Raw genomic sequence first — 21,722 nt, 5'->3', positions numbered from 1 at the left:
AATAAAAATGGGAAGTCTTAGAAGGGAAGAAATTCAGCACTCAGGAGGGCTGGAGCCAAGCGGTAAAATGAAGCAGGCAGAGATCTGTATGGGAAAGCTTGCACAGCATGTGCCCAAAGGAGGAGAACCTCAATTTTCTTACAACAGTTCCTGGTTATCTAACTTGGGGTGATGTCCCTTGATGTCTCTTACTGATAACGAAGATTCCTGTCAGTATCTGAGTCCTCCGTGATGCTGAGATAACTATGCTAAACCTGCTGACAGGCAATGTTTTTATTGTTGTCCAGGCCAAAGCCATAATGAATGCATATATGAGGTCTTATCAAAGATGCAGAATGTTACTTTTGTTATTTAAAAAATGCCTGGAGTAAACGCTGGCATGGGCCAAAAGCAAATCCAGGGGTAGCAGGATCTGATGGCATTGCAGTCACAAGGGGATACAAAACCCTCCCCAGCAGCCATCAAAACGAGTACTTTTCCCAACTTAGAGCCGTGGCATGCACATAATAATTTTGAAAAGGCCTTCACAGTTTTCTTACTGAATAATACAGAAACTAAGCATAATGCTCTCCTATGTCTTCATAAAATGTTTTAATTCTCTGTGGACAAGCTGTAGGGATTTTTTTATTTTTTCCATTCCCTTGTTTCTTGGCATTGCAGTAGCAGATTATTTTTAAAGGGTTCTGGTTCGCAATATGGAATTGATCTAATGCTAGCTGCAACCACAAAGCGTGGGATTTTACGATCTGCCTAGGGGATCTGAGCACCCAGTTCTCTTTAATTTTAACAAGCGCTGTTGATCAGATTCCCGTGGCAGTTTTGGAAGAGTCAGCCACAATTTCTAAGCCTCTCTGAACTAACACCCTTTAGAAAGTACAGATAACGTACCAGCAGTCATGTAGATCAGATAAACTCTAACTGTTAGGGGTAACCTCCTTTTTTTACAAACAAAGTGTACATCATTTAAATATAAATTAATTTTTTTTCCGAAAGCTTTGAGCAGTTGCCACAGAGGGAATGCATCCAGCCCCAGGCAGTTGTGAGGTTATACACCCCGCTCTCTGGGCACGTATCTATCTTCAGATACGGACAGCTGAAGTGTTTTAGTGCCATTTGGTGTGTTCGAGTGCTATCTGCAATGAGGAGTACACCTTTTCTCAACATATATGCTCAGTAACATTTTTTTCCTCTTGCAGGGAAAAGCTTTACACTGACTATCACGGTCTTCACAAATCCGCCACAAGTAGCCACATACCACAGAGCCATCAAGATAACAGTGGACGGACCTCGCGAACCCAGAAGTAAGTGAGCTAACGGCAGCATTTGAGGAAGGCCAAGTTGATGGTTTAGTATAGGGGTTCATCACCAGCCTCATGAAACGCAGCAATCTCCAATGCATGTGGAGCAGTGGGTATGTTTTAAGCCAAGGCTGTCCTGTGAATGGTTTTAACGATGCCTTCCCGAAGCCTTATTTTTCACGGATGTCCAGCTGATGTAGAATATGACTTGCATTGCATTTCTAAAGTATCTACCCAGGGATGACTTGGATCATACCCAAAAGCTGACAGAAGGGATGCTGGTAAAAGGTGGGCAGCATATACCTTACGCATCATTTCTTGCTAGTCTTGCCTTTCAGATGTTAAGAGGATTTTAAAGCATTGGAAACCAATATGTCATTGATCTAACTTTTCAAGCTCAGCCACCCTGCAAAAATAAATGAATGCCTGAGAGAGGACACCTGGTTGCTGCCTGGTGGAGGTCACTGTACCTCATGCCGTCATACAGCTTAAGAGCACCCATTTTCACAGACGGCCAACCTTTCCTCTTCTTCTTTTTCCTTTCTTTTTTTAAGAACTAAGTACAAGGAGGAGATGAATGGTTTGATATCTCCAGGGGAATACCCGCACCTTTCGCACAGGCGGTTGTTTTGTTGGGGTGGCGAGGGCAGGCTGTTTTGTCTGCGGGGTAGAGTGAAGTAAGGGTGGAGCAGATCTGCAGGTACAGATGCTTCTGCAGCACATGCGCTGCGTGTTACCAGAGACAATCGTTAACCTCAGTCACTAGCCCGAATGGGACATTTTCATATTTTTATCGAAATGCCCTGATGTAAATTGAGGTTGTGGTTAGTTTCTTGCACTCCTCCCGCACGCTTGGCAGAAGTTCTGGCTGTTGCTTAAGTGGAATCGTCCCTGGAGAAGAGAGCAGCAGGATTCAAACACCCACTAGAGAATGAGACTTGCAGCTCGGGATTGCTTAAATGGAGGGGGGAGAAGAAAAGAAAGGTTTGAAACTTCAACTGAAATAGCTTAGAAAACGCATGTCTTGCCCGTGCATTTTCTTCTTGAGTCTTCATTTGTCTGAGTTGCATCATGATGCTGCACGCATTTAGTGGAAAAATCTGACCCATATTTTTTGGATTTGAGGCCAGCCTTTAAAACAAATACTGCTGTCGGAGTAAGGCTTCTTATTTAGTTTGGTTTTGTTTTTTTTTTTTTTTAAATTGTGGTTGAATTGTCCCTGAAAAATATCCCTGGTGAACCGGGCAGCTGTGCACGTAAAAAAGATATTTGTATATGCAAGTTCCAGATTTGCATATGCAATTACCTGGGCATGTTCCTGGTTTGCAGACAACAAATAAGCTTCAGTTTTTGAACATGAGTCTGCTAGAACTCTACGAAACAAAATCATCCTGCAGGCATACCTACTGTTTTAAATCAATTCTTCAGTTGGTGTAATAGTTAATATTTAATAAGATTCTACATTTTAAAAAGGAAGTAGAGATATAATACATACTGAAGCAACATACATATCTTCCCTGCTCAAATGTATGTAAAAGCTTCCTTGTAAATAATTTCACTTTGTTGTAGGCAAATCGGCTGCATAGTGGAGGCGGCTTTATGAGTGTCAGGAGAAGAGGTCAGACTCCCCTCTCAGTATAAATGCACAGCTCCTTTTATCGCAAAGTCATTCGTGGTGCAGGGTGGAAGGGATTATGCTCCTTTCATTTGTAAGTGGGCTGCAAAGTCCTTCGGTTTGACTTCTTACCAAGGGTTTCTGAATCGCAGCGGCTGTTGCGGTCAGTCTGGTATCTCCTCTCCTCTTTATACGTTTGACTGAGATACGGATTGGCCTGGAGAGATACACCACGGGCTGTGAAGGAAAAAGAAAGTGGTACCCAGTGCATTCTCCATCCTGAGACAGTTCTGGCGGGTTTGGGCTCTACGTTTATTTTTCCATATACTCACTCAGTGGGTGTATCCTGTTTTGCATTGGTTCAATTAGATCAGTTACATGTGTAGCCTGTACAAAAACAGATTGCAGGATTGTTACCTGTGCAAACTCACATACAAGATTTGTGGTTAGAGATATCAAAGCATGCACGCTGTGTACTGAAGGGATTTAAAATTATACAGGCCACCTTGTATTGAGACTAGAATCAAAATAAAAACTGCTAGATTAGAGTGTTTCTAGTTTCAGTAATCAATATTTGGGAACATTCATGCTTACAGATCCATGACTCACTTGCTCACTTGAGCTAAAGGAATCACAGAAATACTGAGATGTATTTTCTAAGATGTTCCAATTCAAAAGAAAACCATGGAAGACAGTAATGGGAACAAAATTAGGTACTGCTGTCTTACAGAGGTCTAGAAAAAACATTCTGAAGTCCAAAACCAACTCCAGCAACAGTTTTTGATTAATTTACTTTATGTTTATAATGGTTCTCAGACAGTTTGAATTCTAGTGAGTGCCTGCATTCTCTGCGAAAAATGCTGGAAGGTAAGGGGCCATTTCTAAGGATGGAGGCCATCTGAGACAAAAGTCAGAACTTCACACCAGGACAATTTTTAGTGAGCTTTACAGGACACAGAAATACCTTTTTTAAAAAAAACCTTTAAGATTGATTAACTTAAGAAAGAACAGAAACATTTTCTTTTGCCTTCAGAGGATGTCAGATCAAGAGCAGTTTCTGAGCCAGAATTAGATGGGTTCTCAAAGTGGGGCTTTTTAATGCAAAAGGACAGCCTCTTCAACTAGACATGCTTGGGGAAAAAACTTCAAAAAGTAATACAAAGCAGGATTTGAAGCCTTTTTTTGAAAACAGAAAAATACTCAAACCAAAGGTTCCAAAAGCAGATATGCAAAGCACAGACTTTTTGGCTTGCTGGGATGTGTGGAGATGTCATGCTAGGTGAAGAGCACATGGTGTGTATTATCACACATGCGCACCTTCACTCTCTGCTCAAAGGCCTGCAGACTTTGGGTGCTTGCACGCCACATTGTACATTTGGTCATGGTTATTGTGATGGCCAGGTCTTTGCCTAGCAGCATATTTGCTTATGTAACTACCAGATTTGCATTTACAACTATGATAATTACTGCTGTGCAGGACTTGCACCATTGTCCTTTTTTTGCCGTTGAATTTCTGGCTGTGGCTACCCAGATGATACTTCTCATCACGTTGTCATGAGAAAACTGCTGGCTTGTAGAGAGAGCCAAGGTACTTAAGAATCTGGCTCTTCCTCCACTGCTTTCATTATGTATTTTTAAAATCTCTTTTGAACTTAGCATTTTCATTCTCCAGCTTTAAATAAATGCTTATTTTCAAAATTTTTTATAAAAAGAAATAATACTGCACTGTCAAGGAGAAGGGCAAGATGACCTAACCCATCATTTTCTTCTCCAACTTCTATGATTCTATGATTCATAAAGCAATTTATGTTTTTATGAGCTAAGTCCATGGGGAAAATCATTAGCAGTAACCAGATCAAGAGTAGTGCTCCTGACGAAAATAGTTTTGGTTAGGAAACTTGGTAGAAATAGTATGACTCTTAAATTAAATATTTCCCTTAGGCCATTTGACCTACTGTGTACCTCTGCTGAAAAATTAGGTTTTTCTTCTTTTGACTGCTTCTTTCTGTTTTTCTCATTGAATTGTTTTAACCTACATAGCTCTGAAAAATTCACTAATGGACTAGGGGCCTGAAAGCGGCGCAAAAGGAAAAGGCTATGTGGGTTTAGCCCCAGTGGGTCTGAGATGTCCAAGGTTAAGCTGGACATTAAATGTGATCATCCCATATCGGATATGTGGTTTTCCCAAATACTTTTTTGGCATCCTTATATCAAAGGGCAGGATGCTAAGGAGTGGAGAGAGAGAGACTAATATTGCTGATCAGGATTTGAGAAGGAGCTTAAAAACTGCTGGCCCAAGAAGTGCCTTTTTAGGGATGGAAATTTGGAAATTCCCTTTGCCTCCTGGCAAAGCTAGCTGGGGGGGGGTGGAGGGGGCTACATCTTTTGTCAACCGCAGTTAAGGGCACCCTCAGACCCTGATCTGATGTGATGCCGTCTCACGTGTAAGGTTCAAGGAAAGCCCATGTCCTGTAGCTGTTCCGAAGGAAATCTTCAAACGCCGCCTTGCCCGGCCTGAGGTCTTTTTTAGGGAATCCCCAAGGGCTGGTGGTGTTAAGTGCACCTGATCTGCCTATCCTTTCCCCTGCCCCGTCCTACCTTTGCCCACAGACCTTAGACTCCCAGAGCAGCTTCTGGGAGAACAGTCGGCAGAGCCCACGAAGGGCCGGCATCCCCTGTCCCGTGGCAGAAGCGAGGAAGACTCCGCATATGTCAGGCTAGGGAGGGATGATTCTTCTGAGGGTTTCACACCACTTCCACCTTCAGCCTTTCATGCAAGGAACAGCCAAACCATTCTCCAAAAAGACTTTTCATCTCAGTGAGCTGAAATAATACTAAATGCCTTCATTTCTTGCTTGCTTTCTGCTGCAAGTGCCTCCATCTGTTGGAAACTGAGACTAACATGTACCAATGAACAGTTTAGAAACCATGAAAAAATGAATCATTGTGTCATTGGAATAGACGCACCATATAAATTTCAGTGATGGCTTTTCAGATACTTCCATTCACCTGGAGACGTACAGTGCCTAAAAATTACTTAGCAGAAAACGTGTAGAGGAAAAGCTGATGTTTACAAGTTGATTGTCTATATAACAGAAATGCAATGGGGACTCTTTCTTCCTTTGCTAGCACTAGCTGCGTGCTCTGCAGTACATCACCCTCTCAGTATCACAACCCAGCTCTGCTAATCGCTTTTTAAAAAATCTTGGCTAAGGTACTTGCCCCTGAGAGCTTCCAATCTAAATAGACCGTGTACAGACAAAAGAAAGGGATGGGCTGCAAGAAAAGGCGACGGTTGCGCACTGCTGGGTCTGTGCCTGTGTGTTTGTGTCCCCGCGTCCTATTGTCTGGGTGACGTGGGTGGACTAGCGCTTAAATTACGGGTGCACTCTGGGGACACTTGTAGTTAGCTTGTGCAATGGTTATAGGCAAGCGTGTGGTGTCTGGGGGAAGTTACAAAACATCGCCAGCTCAAATTTACACAAAGCGACTTGATGCGTTGCTGTCTCCAAATGGGTATGGGTAGGTAGGGGATCACTGTTGGTTTCCTTTCTGTGTACGTGTGTGTCTCATCGAAGGACGGACAAAGAAGAGCAAGTGAATCAACTGAAATAAAATAAAGCGGTATATTATTGCAAGGGCATGCTTGCAGACCGAAGGAGCTGTTTCTGAACAGGCAGGACAATCCTAGCAGCCCCCCCGGCAGCCAGGCCAGCTCCGCGGTCCCCCAGAGTGGCAAGGGAACAACAGCCTAAAATGTACATCCTGTGGCTGGGCACGTCTCCTCCCGCTGTGAAAGCTGTGCATGCCACCAGCCCATTTTTCATAATGAAAGTACACAAAGAGCGAAAGAGCAGAGAGCAGTTTGTCCCTTTGTGACTTGTGTTTTCTGAAGAAAAGTGAAGAGTGAGGGGGAAATCAGCCTGTTTCCATTATGCACGCACTTTCACACAACCACCCTGAATTACTCCAGTGATATAGCATTGGGCCTCCTGGCTTAGCACAGGACCGTATAGCACAGGAGCATCACATAGCACAGGACCACCTGACACTGGATGTTAAAAGTTTGGCTGCAGAACAGGACCAGGGGTCCTGTGCCTGGATGCAGTCAGCTCTGCAGAGCATCCATGGGCACCTCCGCAGCTCTTGGGTCCTCCATGTCCCAGAAAGACCTCTCTGTGCCCCACATCCCGGCTGCTCGGCAAGCCCCTTCTCCTCCACGAAGGGGATGGAGGAGCAGGCCCCCTGGGGCAGGGGCAGCTCTGCACTGGGGTTGTCCCCTCGCAGCGGCTGGCGGGGCTGGCACAGCACCAGCCTCTTGTCTGAGGTCTCAGAGTCCCCTCACCTGGGCACCCTGCGGGGGGTTCACTGGAAGCAGGAACCTGAAGCAAAACCTACGTACACGAGTGGAGATGGAGAGACCCATGCTCTGAAGCAGTCAGTCTCAGACTGGAAATCATATAGACATACCAGCAGGCATGCTGCCCACGAGCAGAACAGACCAGTAAGAGCAAAGACCAGTAGCTGCTGTAACTACCCCAGTGCAAAGATCCCTCAGGGCAGGCAGGGTGCAGGCAAGAACTGCCTCTTGGGAACTTTAACCGGCTAGTGCCTACTTGCAGCTCCTAAAAACAGGGCTGGTTGTTCTCCATCAGAGGTGCAAAGGATTATGAAATTTATATGAACGATCAGCACTCCCCGGTGTAACAGTGACAGGGGGGAACCTTTTAGTCCTACCTAATAGGTAGGACCTCAATAGGTTTTTCACACCAGCATCCTTGAGGGTTCATGGTGCAGACGCTTCTTTTCCATCTGGAAAAGATGTAACAGGTTTATTTTCCCTGGCATTTATCAGTCCCACTGCTGAGTCAGTTAGGAGAGTTGATGTTGGGTGATGGGAGGCAGGGAATTCATCATTTTAGTTTAATAAAATTGCCAAATACATGCAATACAAAATCTTGTGTCAAGATTGCTCTTCTGGGAGTGTGGCAGCTCATATATATTTGCTTGCCTAGTTATTAGGCTGTTTTTTTAAAGATACACAGAAGTGTTGACAAGACAAGCTCCTTCCTCACATAAAGCAGGTAAACAGGAAACCAGAGCTGCTGTAGTGGGGGCTAGGAATGGCGGCAAGACTGGCCTAGTCCTGTAGAAATTATTTCAACTCCTTTTTTGAGTCACTTAATCCTACGCAACTCTTCTCCCCTTCCCCCTTGAATTAGTGTGATTTTAAACTGAGAACAGGTAGGCAGTTATTTTTCATTTCTATCACTTTTTTCATCTTTGTCAACCTTTTTTTTTGCACTTCATTATTATATCGCCTAGTGGTTGAACGGCTACAAAGACTGTGGTGAATACTTTCAAGTGTTTACCTATATTTGCATGATGAGATTTTCAAGGGCTATACAGCCTCGGTCTAGCTCTGCTGAAATCAGGGGGCAAGTACTCTGTAACTGTGACAGAAGCAGAATTAGGTGAATGTATATTACTTCTGAAAATGCTTCCTAAGCTATCAGTAGGTCTGCCTTTCTCCTGTTGACTGCACTTCCCTACAAAGAATTTGTAGCTGTTAAGATGGGTGAACAAGCCTTTTGGGGGGAGCGTTTTCCATAAAAATATGAAAAAAGACTGTATAGATGCCACTTGTATTGTGTGTGTGCATGTATGTAAAGAAAAACATTAATATGCAGCACCCTGGCAAGTACGTTGGCCGTAGGGGATGTGACTATATGCTGGTCCCCACTGAAGACCCTAGTTCACCGCCATGCCAAGTATCTTTCCAGTGAAGCTAGTTGGTGCTGCTCTGAATCAAAGATTTCTGAGTCTGGTCCTTCATCCATCACATTTCTTTGTCAAGGACAGACTTTTGAATGGCAGTCATTAAACATGAGCGAACAAAAGGTTTGTAGCGGCTGCTGGGGCTTTGCATGAGCTGAGGAAGGATGGACTTGTAGCTCAAACCCCAAAACCACTGCCTACTGTGGTTTTAAGGGTGTCATATAGCCCCTACCCTTCCTAGAAGGAGGTTAGCTAGCAAAGCTGGTCTGTTGGAGCGTTGGTCAGCAATCACCCTGTCCCCTCCAGGGTTGACCACCAAATATCTACTGCACTGCTGGCAGACGAGAAAGTTTCCTGCAGGGATGGGCTGGAGGGCAGCAGGACCCGATTGTACACAATCTCTGCAACCTGCTTCCTTCACCCTGCTCTCTGCAGGAGGTGGGAGAGAGGGGGCTTTCTCTTCCTCAGGCTCCTAAGGGAGCTGGGAGAAGGGGGAGGGAAGCTTTCACCCTGTCTGAAGTGGTCAGACACTCCTGTTCGCCAAACAAGCTTTTGGCAGTGCAGGACCTTTTCTGAAGCCTCTGTTTTTGAGGAGTTGCCTTACTTACGGTTTACCAAAACAACACGTGTCTAAGAGAAAGGCTGGATGAAGCTGTGCGGCACTTTCAGTGAACAGCCCTATTTTCTTCTTGGAATATAACCGGAAGGGGTGAAAATCCATCTGCGCTGCAGTCCCTCCCAGCTTCGCCTGCCCTGGATTATCAGAAGGTGCAGCAGTTTCTTCCTTGCAGGCCCATATAAAAACATTGCAGGCTTTTGCTTCATCCTCTGTCACCCGTTGTGAAGAATGCAGAAAGGACTTTTGCTTTGCATCTTCATTTGTGCCCTTGCTCTTTGCTGGTCCGCTGCAATTGGGAATTGTAATGAGTAAATGCATTTTCTATTAGTGTTAATGACAAATCTTGGTCAGACTGTTCCTGTCAGTGCTGCACGGGTCTGTGCAAAGCAAGAGGGAGAGCAATGCTTGGGAGAGGCCATCTCGACTCTTCTACTGAACCGTAAGAGAGAGAGTTGTCTGTTGTGTGAGGGCGTGATGTGCTGGTTAATACCTGAAACACATCCTAAAGAGAGGGAAGGATGGAAGCATCTTCCTTGCCATCCTTAATCGTGGAACAGATAAGGAACAGCCTGTAAAAATGGGAGGAGACACAAGAAATAATTTAACCAGCCACAAATGGAAAGTTGATCTATTTCTTTTCTTTTTCATAGCACCCAACCTTTATTCCTCCCTTGCAGTGTTGTAGTTTGAGTCCATTACGCATGACATGCACCAGGCCATCTTCTCAAGGCTGACCAGTCCAGAAAAGCCAGGCTGTGTCATAACCTTAGCACATAAAGCTGCAGAAAAATTTAGGCGACAGTGTTGATTTAATTATTAAGGATTCTGTTTGTCTGAGTCTGTCTGCCTCTCCTACCTACTCCCTGCGTTATGGGCTGTTCTTCATTACCTGCTCTACCTATCTTCGCAATCTAGCCGCAAACAGTTTTGGTTGACCACACCACTTCCCTCTTGAAAGTTAATACTGTTTGACTCATTCTGTACTGCTAACACCAAGCCAAAGAAAACAAGCCAAAGAATAACCTGCTTGTATGCAGTTTGGAAACTTCTCAGAGGCCCTGCTTTCAAAATGCTATACAGTAGCTTACTATATCTCTCTGCAGCTGCGAAGAAAATGGTGAAAGCAAAAAATGGTTCAAGAACCTAAAATAAAGACTAGGCAGAACCACACGAAATTTATGAGCTTTCAGTGAACTGCAGTCCTGTGTAGGCACAATGGAGCATTAGTACAGAGGAGGGACTGCTTAGTAACCTACAGATTAAAATATCCAAACTCATTTATTTGGAGAAACAGGTATTTTCATCTATTGTGCAGAAACACCAGTCACTGGACTTGGTAAAAGCCAAGGTCTTTAGTTCAAGGGAATACTTGATACTTTTTTTGGACAGGAGCAAAGTTTTTTACAAATCGTCAAAGCCTAAATGGTCAGTATCCATGGGGGGTAAATTTACTTTTGTGCTGCCGAATTCCCCTGGTTTACATAAACAGTGAGCCACAGGACTTGACCTTTAAGTTGCAGGCCCCTTGTTCAACTCCTTCTGAGGCTGAATGAGGAAGACCTTTCACGGTCTAGAGATATTTTGCTGGGCTGATGAAATGGGTTTCTGTCTAAGCTATTTCTCTGACTTCCAATACTGTGATGTTTGTGCAACCCACTTTCCCATTCATTTGTCCTCTCGGAGGCACTGCAAAGGTGGCAAATGCTATCATCCCTTGCTTTTCCCACTCAGGCTGAGGGAAGGGGTCCAGATTCATCCCACCTAAGCTTACGCATTTGACTAAGGTGTCTGAATTAGGAGCCTGGTCCCCTGTATTCAGCAGAGAGACAACCTTCTCCCAAGGGCTGCTCAAATGGTGGCTCAGTCCTTGCTGCCTGAGCCTTGTGTTTCTGCAGCTTTTCTTTGGACAGAGGTGTCTTTTTGTGCCTGTATTTTTCTTGGTTGCTTGCTGAGCTGTTGGTTGGCTGGTTGTGCCTCATTCTGCACCTACTCTCTCATACATATCTTCAACTATGATGTCTCAGCCCATGGCTGGAGGGTATTCTTATGGCGGTTTGTACGTGTGGGAAGATGCAAACTATAAAGAAACAAAAGAGGCTTTTGGCAATGCAATGTGCTTAAGTTGGGAGTCATTCAAACTTTGTCAAGGAGTCGGGATTTTTAAAGTATATACATTGACATGGAGGAAAGGGAAAAGAAAGCGAAGGGTGTAATTTTGCAGACTAATTAACTTTCATGAACAACTTCTTCCCTCCAAACTCCTAATGCTCAGTTCCCTTACTTTTACTTTGCTGCGATGACCTAATTCCTGGGGTGAACCCACAGAATAATTGCACTTCCATGGCAGAAACAGAGGACACATATATGTCAGATTCATCAGAAATTTTGCTGGATCCATGGCAAACAAAATAATTGCGTTGTAAGTGGAAATATGTTTGTGCATTGCTATTTGTTAGTACAGCACAGGCCTCACCAGCAGAGCTGGGGGGAGAGGAAGCATATTTCCTGCCTTACAAAAATGGTCAAGATGATTGCTTTTCCTGGCTGTGGTACCTCAGGGTAGACGTGAGGCTTTTCATATGTTCATCAGGAGGCAGGGAGAGAGCTGGAGGGACCCAGCCCAGAGGAGCCCGTGGTCTCACAGTCAGCGAGACGGCTGGAGCGAGGAAGACCGGCAGCCTCTGCTTGTCCCTTTTGTCTTGGGGACATTCCCTGCTGGAGCTCTCCCGATGCAGCTGGAGAGTGAATCAGTGATGAAAAGGGCTCTCAGTCTGCAATTAGGGCACTCACCTGGAAAACAGGAAACCAAAGTTTGTTTTCTAGTACAGACTATGCAAGAGGGGCTTGATCCAGACTCTCCCACCTGCTCTCGTTTGTTCTGGGGCAGGACTCCCTCTCGTCGCAAATTTTGCTCTACCTATAGCATCCATTTGTGTGTTTTTTTTAAAAAGCACTGATTTTAAAAAGAAGAGGTAGGAAAAAAAATATTGCCAAAATACTGTTTAACTACTGTTAAAACACGTAGGAAGAAAGTGCACCAGCTGCTCAGGGTGCATGTCGTACAGTAGGGCAACTAACCCCAAAACGGAGGTGCAAGAAGCTACCTGGGGTTTCCCCCAGGCAAACTGGGGAGTTACTGGAGAGCAGGGAACCTGTCGTGTAAATTTTTGTTCACCTTGTTGGTATCACTGGACAGTTGTTCAACACACAGCCAAACTGGAACACCTGGTGGAAAAATTAAATGCTCAGCAAAGGATCGTACCTGAAATGTCTTGTATGTCTGCAGTTACCCAGAGGAACAAGCAGATTTTTCCATAGAGACACAGAAAGGGTGAGGTTTGCCAGGGAGCTGATAGGAGAAGCGCATCTGGAAGGGCTTCCTGGTGCCAGTCTGTCCATGCTTGGTGTTGCTCGGCATTCTGCTTCTGAAGGGTGGCTGGATGGCAGCCTGGTCATCAAGTCGCATAATATCCAGCCTCATTCACATGTTTCCCAGCACCTCGTGCCTACGGTCAGTTGGGTCTGATGACCAGCACTGATTCTGCTGGTAATTACAGACACGGCACAAAAATGTTTAGCATAATATCCTGTCTACCGTGATGTTCCTTCTGTCTGGAAAGAAGGCTTGCGTTGTACAGTGCTTAAGAAAAACAGCAAAAAACCATAATTGCTGATGAGTCTACTAAAAGCTCTGACTACAATCACCATTATTTTTCCTCAACACAGCAATAATATTTTTAACTGAAAAAAGAGAAAATATCCTACAGTGTGTCTAATTCCTTTTTTAGGAACTTTTTACATTATATTTTTAACACTGTACAAGAGGTTGGGGAGCTCTGATGCTGTCCTGTACTGATCCTTCTAATGCCTGAGTGCGGTATAAGTCTCTTGCAAGTGATGGAGGCTAGAGAGGAAGCCACCCTACAAATTGGTTTTATTTTCAAGCGTGATTTCCTAGAGCCCCGTGGGCTGCCGCATAACAACGGTTAGTGCCGTACGCTAAGCATGTGCATGCATCTCTGCAGGATCGGGTCAGGTCTGTTTGAAAACACAGCAAGCAGTGTCCTGGAAAAGTTATACTACTTGCTCTTTCTGTGCAGATAGGAAACCAGGGAAAAAGAGTGTGCAAAGTATTTTATATCTGGGATATCTGGCACATAGAAAAATATTACTGGTTTATACACTTAAGGCACTATTTCTATTGTTAGCAAAAAAAATGCTTTTTTGTGAGCAGGATTTTCAAGCATTTGCATTTCTCAGCTTGGTAGTAATATTAATAATATAGAAGCACCATACTTTAATTCACTTTCGTTTACAAGAATATATCATTTTTTGCACTAAAGATAGTGTGCTCACTTCCTAGAACAATGTGAAAGAGTGTATTTTCTTCTCATCCTTCACTATGTACAAAATAATTGGATTTATTTTAGCTCCATGGCACAAAACAGTGTTTACCACTTTATTAACCAGACACAATGAAACATGGCTTATTTTCTACCTCACTAGAGCTGGAGCCAAACCAAAGCCCTGAACACAAGCAGCCCTGAAAAGAGGAGATGCTTGGATCAAGGTCCAATGCAGCTCCAAAGCAGCCAGCTTTCGTTAAACCAAAGCGTCAGGTCTCATCAGTCACTCTCTACTTCAGCAAAGTCCGGACAGATACTGTATTTTCCTGTGTATAATCCACTTTTTGGGTGTGAAAAGTTTCCATTTCCACCTGGGAAAAGGGGGGGCGGAGGAGAGAGGGGGAGGTATTCTGCTCCCCTTGGGGAGAAAGGGCTCCGCTTAATTCAACTCCCCTTATACTATCTCCATGCAAGTACAACATGCTGATTTGAGGCAGAAGACTTGTGGATAATACACACGAGAACCTGTGGCGTTTCTGCTCGGGTCTGCCTCTGGCCAGGATGCTCAGCAGCCATGAGCCAGTGAGTCTCCGTCAGACACCTGGTCCCCCAAGCCCAAATCTTTTGCGGGCATTAGTACCTCCCGATGCACCAGCTCCAAATAGTCAGATTTGTGAGTGAATGAGAGCAAGCCACAGAAGAGTGTACTCATCCTGTGACTTGATTAAAAGAGGAAAAAAATGTCCATCAATCCATTCCAGCAGTGTTCACTTGTAAAATGGTCCTGGATACCCCCAGCAATTTCAGTAGTTTCAGCTGGCAGAATGAGAGTACCAATGGCCTCATGCCTTTCCTTAGCCTCTGTTTTACCTGCTTCTCCCCCTCTGAACCTGAAAGGCATCTAAGTGACACTTTTAAAAACGAGGTTAAAAGGAAAGTAATGGGACACCTGGCATGTCTAGGCAGCCTGGAGTGCTGCTGTCGTCTCCGTGGGGCAGGCCATGGTGCGAAACCCAGATCGAGCAACCATTCCCAACAAGTGCCCAATGTGCACAAAAACGGGGACTGCCAAGGCACTTTCTTCTTGTTGTTTCCATCCAGAGCCCCAACCAGATGGCTGCAAGCCAAGCTGAGTGCTCCACGGTCTCTTAAAGTCTATAAAACTGCCTTTCCCTCCCATTAAGAGGGAAAGCACTTCCATGTTGCGTTGCTGTAAAAGTATCGGAAAAGCTAATGTTTTCTCTGCTCTCTTTGCTTAATACTCTGCGTAAAAAAATCCGCCTGGCCTCACTGAGACAGTATTTGAAAGAGATAAGTTAAAAAAATGTCCAAAAGCCCCCAAGACCTGTGGTTTAGCCAAGCAGGCTGGATGTTCTGTCTATTCCAGTGTCTCAAACACTGACCCTGCAACCCAAGGGAAAAAGATGCTGCCCTTTTCTTTCCTCTGCTAGTACCTGCAAATTGATGCTTGACAAAAAGTATGAGGATGTGGGGAGGGAAAGAAGACAGCAGTGCTGTCTCGTGGCAAGCCATCTCTCTCTGAGCTCTAGGCCAAGGTCCTCTTCATTCAACAACTGGATGTTTGACTGACTTCCATAGAGTCCCATCTGATTTGCAAAAGTTTCGTGGCAGATCCTCGTGGCCAAACTGCCGGCTCAGCAGAGCCGCACCAGTTTCCAAGCACCTTCCTGCTGCTCTTTTTCATCCTGCATCACGTTGCCCTCCTGCAAAAGGGAAGTCTGGGCTTGTGGTCACCGCGCTGAGCTGGGAGGCGAGCGTCTGCCACAGGGTCACTGCCTGACCACGGGCGAGTCACCTCATTTCTCTGTCATTCAGTTTTCCACCTATAAAAGGGGGATAATAATAGTCCTGGGCTTTACAGGGGTGAACTGAGGATAACTTGCCTGCTCTTTAAGCAAAGTGTTTAGAGGGTAACTTCAAAGTAAAGCTAATAAACACGAAAACACAAGTCACCCTAGCAAAGCTCTGCCTGTGCATTTATAGTGGCTTGGGAAAACCATTTATATTTGTTACATTTTTCTGACACATTTCTTTACTTTCCTGCTGCAGACCTTCATGCAAAACAGGTTCTGTGCTGCTACTTGCAGCAGTCAGCAAGGGAGAAAAGGTGAAATAGCTCTTCTGATGGGGGGGGAGCTACATCTTGCGATGACGATTACCTGACATTGTTTCTAGGTAGTTCCCACCAAAAATTACAACATATGGATGAAAACAACAGCCCATTTCCCCTCAGAAGGAACCTGCTGGCACTGGTCTTTCCTCCCCAAATGCATTGACACGAGTGGGATTTCCACAAGCCCAAGGGATGAGGCAGATCTCGGGTTCAGCAGGATGATCTGGGGCAGCGCAGGGCTGGGTGGGGGGGTCCAGGAGTTTTGCTTGGTGGATGCACAGTGGAGACATGCAGAGATACTCCCATCAGCTTGGAGGGAGCTGGCCTGGGAACGGGGTGCCCCGCGGTGACCTCGGGAGGATGCTGTGCCTGGGTTAATTTGCCCTGCTTGCTGCCTGCGAGCTGGGTTGTTCAGAGCAAGCTCGGGTTTGTCTGCCCTGCCCGGCATCGTGCCAGCTCAACACAAATTTAGTGCCTGAGCTAGATTCAAAGGGGAAAGTTAATTCTTGCCTCACCAGCCTTAATGCAGCCCTTGTCCTGTTGGCTTCAGAGGAACCCCTCACCTCCGTGCGAGGCTGCTAGCACGCCGGCTTGCGTTGCCGGGCCACTTGGTTTCGTGCCAGGCAGGCAAAACTCCGGATGCCGGGAGGGCAGCACTGGGGAGGCAGGAGGGGAAAGTAGGATAGCAGGAGGTCAGACATGGCATTGGTGCACTCACTTAAAAGCAGAAGACGGCTGAGCGGAATTTGAAATTAGGAATAAGTTACATCGGGGGGATGGATTTGGAAGGACCTGGCTCTTGGCTCCGCAAGCCCTGGGTTCAGCCTGCTGAAGCTTAAAATAATCCAAATGTATGAGGTATTTTACGCATCTTGTATGACTCCGCGTGTTTGCGTTCAAGTCCAATGTTAGAAGCCCAAGGCTTGAGGCAGCGTCCAGCTTTGCACTGCTGACAAATGAAGCAGTTGCTCTTGACCAACCAGAATGTCAGATAAAAGTCTTTTTCATCTCTCTTCTCTTCTCCCCTCCCTTTTTTTTTTTTTTTGGAAGCCTTAATGGGACTCTTTAATGATGAAACCGCTACTATATAATATGTCTTTTTATATTTTAATTTTTTTTTGCCCCCTCTTGGGATAATTTACAGCACAGTGTGGAATCTGAGACAGTTCAAGCTGTGCCAAAGGGCCTGGCAACAGGAAGAAATGCTGAGCCACTGCGATTTGGAACCATAATACAAGTTATAAAATTTAATTTTAGAAATGCAGCTACTGGGAACTGCTTTTAAATGCACATTTTCCTTTTAGTGCATAAAACGGTCCTGTGTCTTGATTGAGCTGTTAGGGTGGCTTGAAAGAATGCTCTGTGGAGGAAGGGGCATACAGAGCTCTTCAGAGATCTTTTGCTGCTTATTCACTGATACTAAAAAATTGGAAGCTGGATGTTTATAAATGTTTATATATTAAATACTACGGGGATGTGTGGAATAGGGCACGGTGGATTATTTTCAGGAGTTTTGTGCCAGTCTGTTTCACTGCTGTAGCTGTGAGTTGAGAGAGGACTCACATAGGAACAGCACTGGCCACCTTCTTGCGGGGAGGATGGAGATGCAAAGAAAGCTGCAGAAGGCAACTCTTCACAACAAGAAAATGAAAATCAGGAGCAGATAGACAGCAAACTATGGTGTTCAGCAGAAACCAAAGATAATGCCACCTTCTTGCAGAGAACAAGTAGGAAAAAAGATGTGTGACCTCTCTGCTGGAGATTTGACATGCATTCCCGTCAGGGTAACAGTGTCCTATAGGAAGAAAGGGGAAGGGATAAGCCACAAAGATTCACGAGGCAGCTGATTTCTTGAGACAAATGCAAAGTGCAAAAATGGGATTGGGTTTGGGGGAAAAGGAGGGACAATGACATTCACTGCTCCACAAGAAGGTCCCCAAGCAGAAGGTATGAAAATTACATTTTCGGAGCTGGGGATCCTACTCCGTTGACTAAATACAGGTGGGTTGAGGATATTTCCTCATGGACTCATTGCAGTCAGTATCTTGCTCTCCATTTGGAGAGAGCATCTTTGAAAGGACAACTTGTGTGCCAGAGACAGTCTGCTTTTGGGCTTTCTGCTGAAGGGCTGTTTTCTGTGATCTTTCAGAAGAAAAGGCCCTATTGAGAGATGGGGGAAAATGACAAAGAAAAGTTTTGATTCCACTTGGTTGGGAACATTGCTGAACCATCCCATTTCAGACATTTCGCCAAGCACAAGTCTGCTAGGGAGGTTTCCATTTCAGCCCCAAAGCGTAGTGTCAGCAGCCTTCCAGGATAAGATACCCCACTTTCGAAGGAGATCTCATAGGGCTGGAAACCAATGGACACAAAAGTGGTTTGCAAAGTCGTGGCAATACGTTAACTCTTAGGGTGGAAAGAGGATTTAAAATTTGTGCTTTTGTCACCAGAGGATCGAGTGCTCCAGCAGACGAGATGTCTCTCTTGTATGCTTTGTGTGCAGTCTTTGTGGTTGCAGGTTGACACACCAAGGATCCCAGAGCAGAGAGCAGCCATAGGCAACAGTTAGAAATGCATTACCCTAGTCCTTGCGTACCGCTCGTTGTTGCTAGCTAAGGCTTATCTTGAAACCAGTCCTGCCCATGTCAAGTCTCTGCCCTTCCAGCTGAATCTGGAAGTGCCTTGATGCTGCACTGGAGCTGGGCTTCTCCAGTGCCTTCCCTGTCCCCTCCCAGCCCTGCAGGGCCACAGCACTGGAGCTTCATGGGGACCGTGCTCCAAGGGCCGCCCTGGGGAGTGCTGGCCAAGTCTGCTGCGTGCTGGCCGATGCTGTCATGTCAGCATCTACTCTCTTCTAGTTGGATGTGTGGTGGGACCTCATGTTTTTGAAGCTCCTGATGCCACTAAGAGAGACTTCATTACTTCAGTTGCAATTCTGCCAGCTTCTGGTGTTTCTTTCCTATTTCTGTCTGTAAATCTATTGCTAAAGGATCCAAAAATTGGATTTGTTTGGGTTTGTATTTTATAGCTCCCATAGTACTTGTCTAATTATGGTACCTTATGATAATCTGGGATTGAATTTTTCATGAGTTACTCCAGTGCAGGTTTAGCACAAGGGCCACTAGAAGTTCCTCCTTTTATTCACCCTTGCAGACCATCCTCCTTTTAAAAAAGCCTCCTCTCCCAGTGCGAGGTGTAAGAAGGCACTGCAATTTTCAGTGGATCTGGTTCTTCAGACTAGGCCATGTCTCGGGCTGCCCTGCGATATGGTTACAATGCATGAGTTGCTTGTGTCTCCTGTTCTTGCAGAGAGGTGGTTTCAGTTTAATTTCAGACGGCCATTAGCTGGTTAGGTACTTTGCCAGTGGATGAGGGGTTAAAAAAAAAAAGAAAAATTTTTTAAAAAAGAAAATAAATCAACAGACCTCATGTATCAGTGAGATTTTCTGATCTTTTTCCCCCCCCTCCCACAATAGGACATCGTCAGAAAATAGATGAGCAGACAAAGCCCGGGAGCTTGTCCTTTTCAGAGCGCCTGAGTGAACTGGAGCAGTTGCGTCGTACGGCCATGAGGGTCAGCCCACACCACCCAGCCCCCACACCCAACCCACGAGCCTCCTTGAACCACACCACTGCTTTTAACCCTCAGCCTCAGAGTCAGATTCAGGGTAAGTACCTGAAATCCTCCCCCCGCTCGCCCACTTCCACCCCGCCAGCCTGTGGAGCGCGGGGGCTCGCAGGTGCTGCCCCCTCATCCCTCCATCTCTTCTGGACTCTCCTTGGCCGCCTTTAACGAGTGAGAGCCTTTAATGAGTGAAAGGAGGGGCTTCCTAACATATGTCTGTATTTCTAAAGACCTGACAGATTTTAAAGGGTCTGTACTGTCTCGTCTTCCCAGTGTCAGTACAGCTCATGGTGTTTGTTAACCTCACCTATGCTAGAACCGTAACATCTTGAAAGTTGTTGTTTTCTTCCAAAGATGCATTATGCTAGGCCTTTTTCTATGTGTAGGTGTAGTTCCTGATGGATATTTATCAATTACATTGTGTGCTTGAATGTGAGAGAAATACCGTCACCGCCTTGCTTTGACATTTCCCAGGAAGGCAGTAGCAAAGAAAGCTTTGCAAAGTGCTTTGTCCCCTGAAGATGACCTCTTAGTGCTAAGAGGTTAATATGGGGAGGCTGGTTTGAGCGTACTTCTCTGGCCAGTGGTTATCCAGTGGGTTTTTTTTGAACGAAAACCTGCAAAACGGTGACTCAGGAGTCTGATTTCCTCTGAGGCTCAGGCTCAGATGATGCCAATGAAACCAAGTCATCTAGCTTGACATCTTATCTGCCACTGCTAGAGCTGAGTCTGTCCCTGCTAAAACCAACTCTGTCCCTGGCACTGGCTGGAGCTCGGTGAGCAGTGAATCAGGTCACTAAACCATCAGCTGATAAGTGTTCTGCAAAACGCGTATCAAAATGAAGATTCATAGTGAGATGCAACCTACAGGAAGGGCGCGGGACAGTATTAGTTTTAGCGAGCACTGTTCCTAATGGAGTTTTCCTCTATTCTTCCAGCCAGAATGAAATGGCCTTAGTTGAGGTTCTCTGCTGGGGTTTTGGGGAGAAATAGTTACTGCGAATTGGAATAAGTTCTTTTTTTGGCATTTATTTTTAAAACCAGGGTACTCTTTGTTGCATGCAGAAAAGGTTATCCCTTACCTAAGGCAAATGCTTCTTACGTCCTTTTATTCCCAGGGCTAGGAAGGTCTTCAACTTAGTGAAATCTACTGCAAATCTGCTGTTGACTTTGCTGTGGGTGGAAGCAGGCATTTTTGGGAAGCATGGGCTTCCCATTCTCAACACATTGCCACAGGCCGTACTGTAGAAAGAGGCGGGCAAAAAGACAGTTGGAAGGACCACACAGCTCCTTCCCTCCCTGGAGCCATGCCAGGCCAGCTCAGGTGAAGGACCCAGTCCTGCACCTCTCCCAGCCCCTGGCAGTCCCCTCATGTAGTGTTCTCATTCACAGAGCAAACCACGTTGGGTTTCTCCTGTGCACAGCTCCGTTCCTATGAAAAAAACCGCACACATTATTATGGCTACTCAGCAGCCAGCGGCTACGTGGGTGGAGGTATCGGTTGCAGACTTGCATTCTTCAGCTTCTTGGGAACACTATATGCTTAGCAGGGTATCGGGTTTAACGTCAAGTATCCCTCTTCCCTGGTTCCCTGTGAAAGTCCTTCGCTTGTACGACTTCAGAGCGATAGGCTTTTCACGCTCGACCGGGGATTCAGCTACTCTTTCCAGAAACAGTTTTAGTACGTTGCTCTGCTTTGCTCTTTGCAAACAAGATTTTAATGCGTTTCACCTGCAGACATAGCTCAGAAAATGGTAGCAATCGAACTGCTAATGTTTCCTCATTGATACCCTCCTCTTCGCCTCTCGGGCTGCTTTCTCCCTGTTCCCCTTTTCCTCTGCCTCCGAAATGTGCACGTTATCCATTGAGCAACTTGTTGAAGCTTGCAGTCGCTATCAATAAAATAAGCCCCAAACTGAAGCTTCCCTCATTTGGGACTGTCTCTGCTGCCGACGCCTTTTAATTGCTAGGGCTCATCTTTTCAGGGTCACGCTATCACAGCAGGGGAAAAGGGCTAGGGTGGGAAGGAGCTCCAGCACCATTATTTTTTCCTGTGTTCAAAGGATGACTGGTTTTCAGGCTGATCTTCTCTGTGACCTCTAGGGAGTGGGGATATTTTCTCTTTTTTTATTTTTAATAAACAGCGCTACGTTTCAGAACACAGGCCCCCAAAAATGAAATGCCTCTGACCGGCTCCATAGCATTTCTATACCTATCTGCACATCTTTGCATCCTGAACCACTTCTATTGAAATTCTCTCACTGAAGAGAGCACAGAATGCTTTTTATATAGGCATAAAACAAGGCA

General features: G+C 45.5%; 1 protein-coding gene across 6 annotated transcripts in view; it reads left to right on the top strand.

Annotated features, from left to right (window-relative positions):
- Positions 1-21,722, top strand: part of RUNX1 (RUNX family transcription factor 1) — a 175,555-nt gene that overhangs the window by 119,983 nt on the left and 33,850 nt on the right. For 5 of the 6 annotated variants that reach the window (XM_072846197.1, XM_072846190.1, XM_072846183.1 and 2 more), the window contains 2 exons: positions 1,197-1,301; positions 19,267-19,458. In XM_072846197.1, the coding sequence (XP_072702298.1) occupies positions 1,197-1,301; positions 19,267-19,458 (297 nt within the window). The remainder of the gene's footprint in view (positions 1-1,196; positions 1,302-19,266; positions 19,459-21,722) is intronic. The other variant, XM_072846225.1, reaches the window with a different exon arrangement.

The sequence above is a fragment of the Ciconia boyciana genome, chromosome 1 (genome assembly GCF_034638445.1).
Source record: "Ciconia boyciana chromosome 1, ASM3463844v1, whole genome shotgun sequence".
NCBI lineage: Eukaryota > Metazoa > Chordata > Aves > Ciconiiformes > Ciconiidae > Ciconia > Ciconia boyciana.
This window is presented reverse-complemented; position numbering and strand designations above follow the sequence as displayed.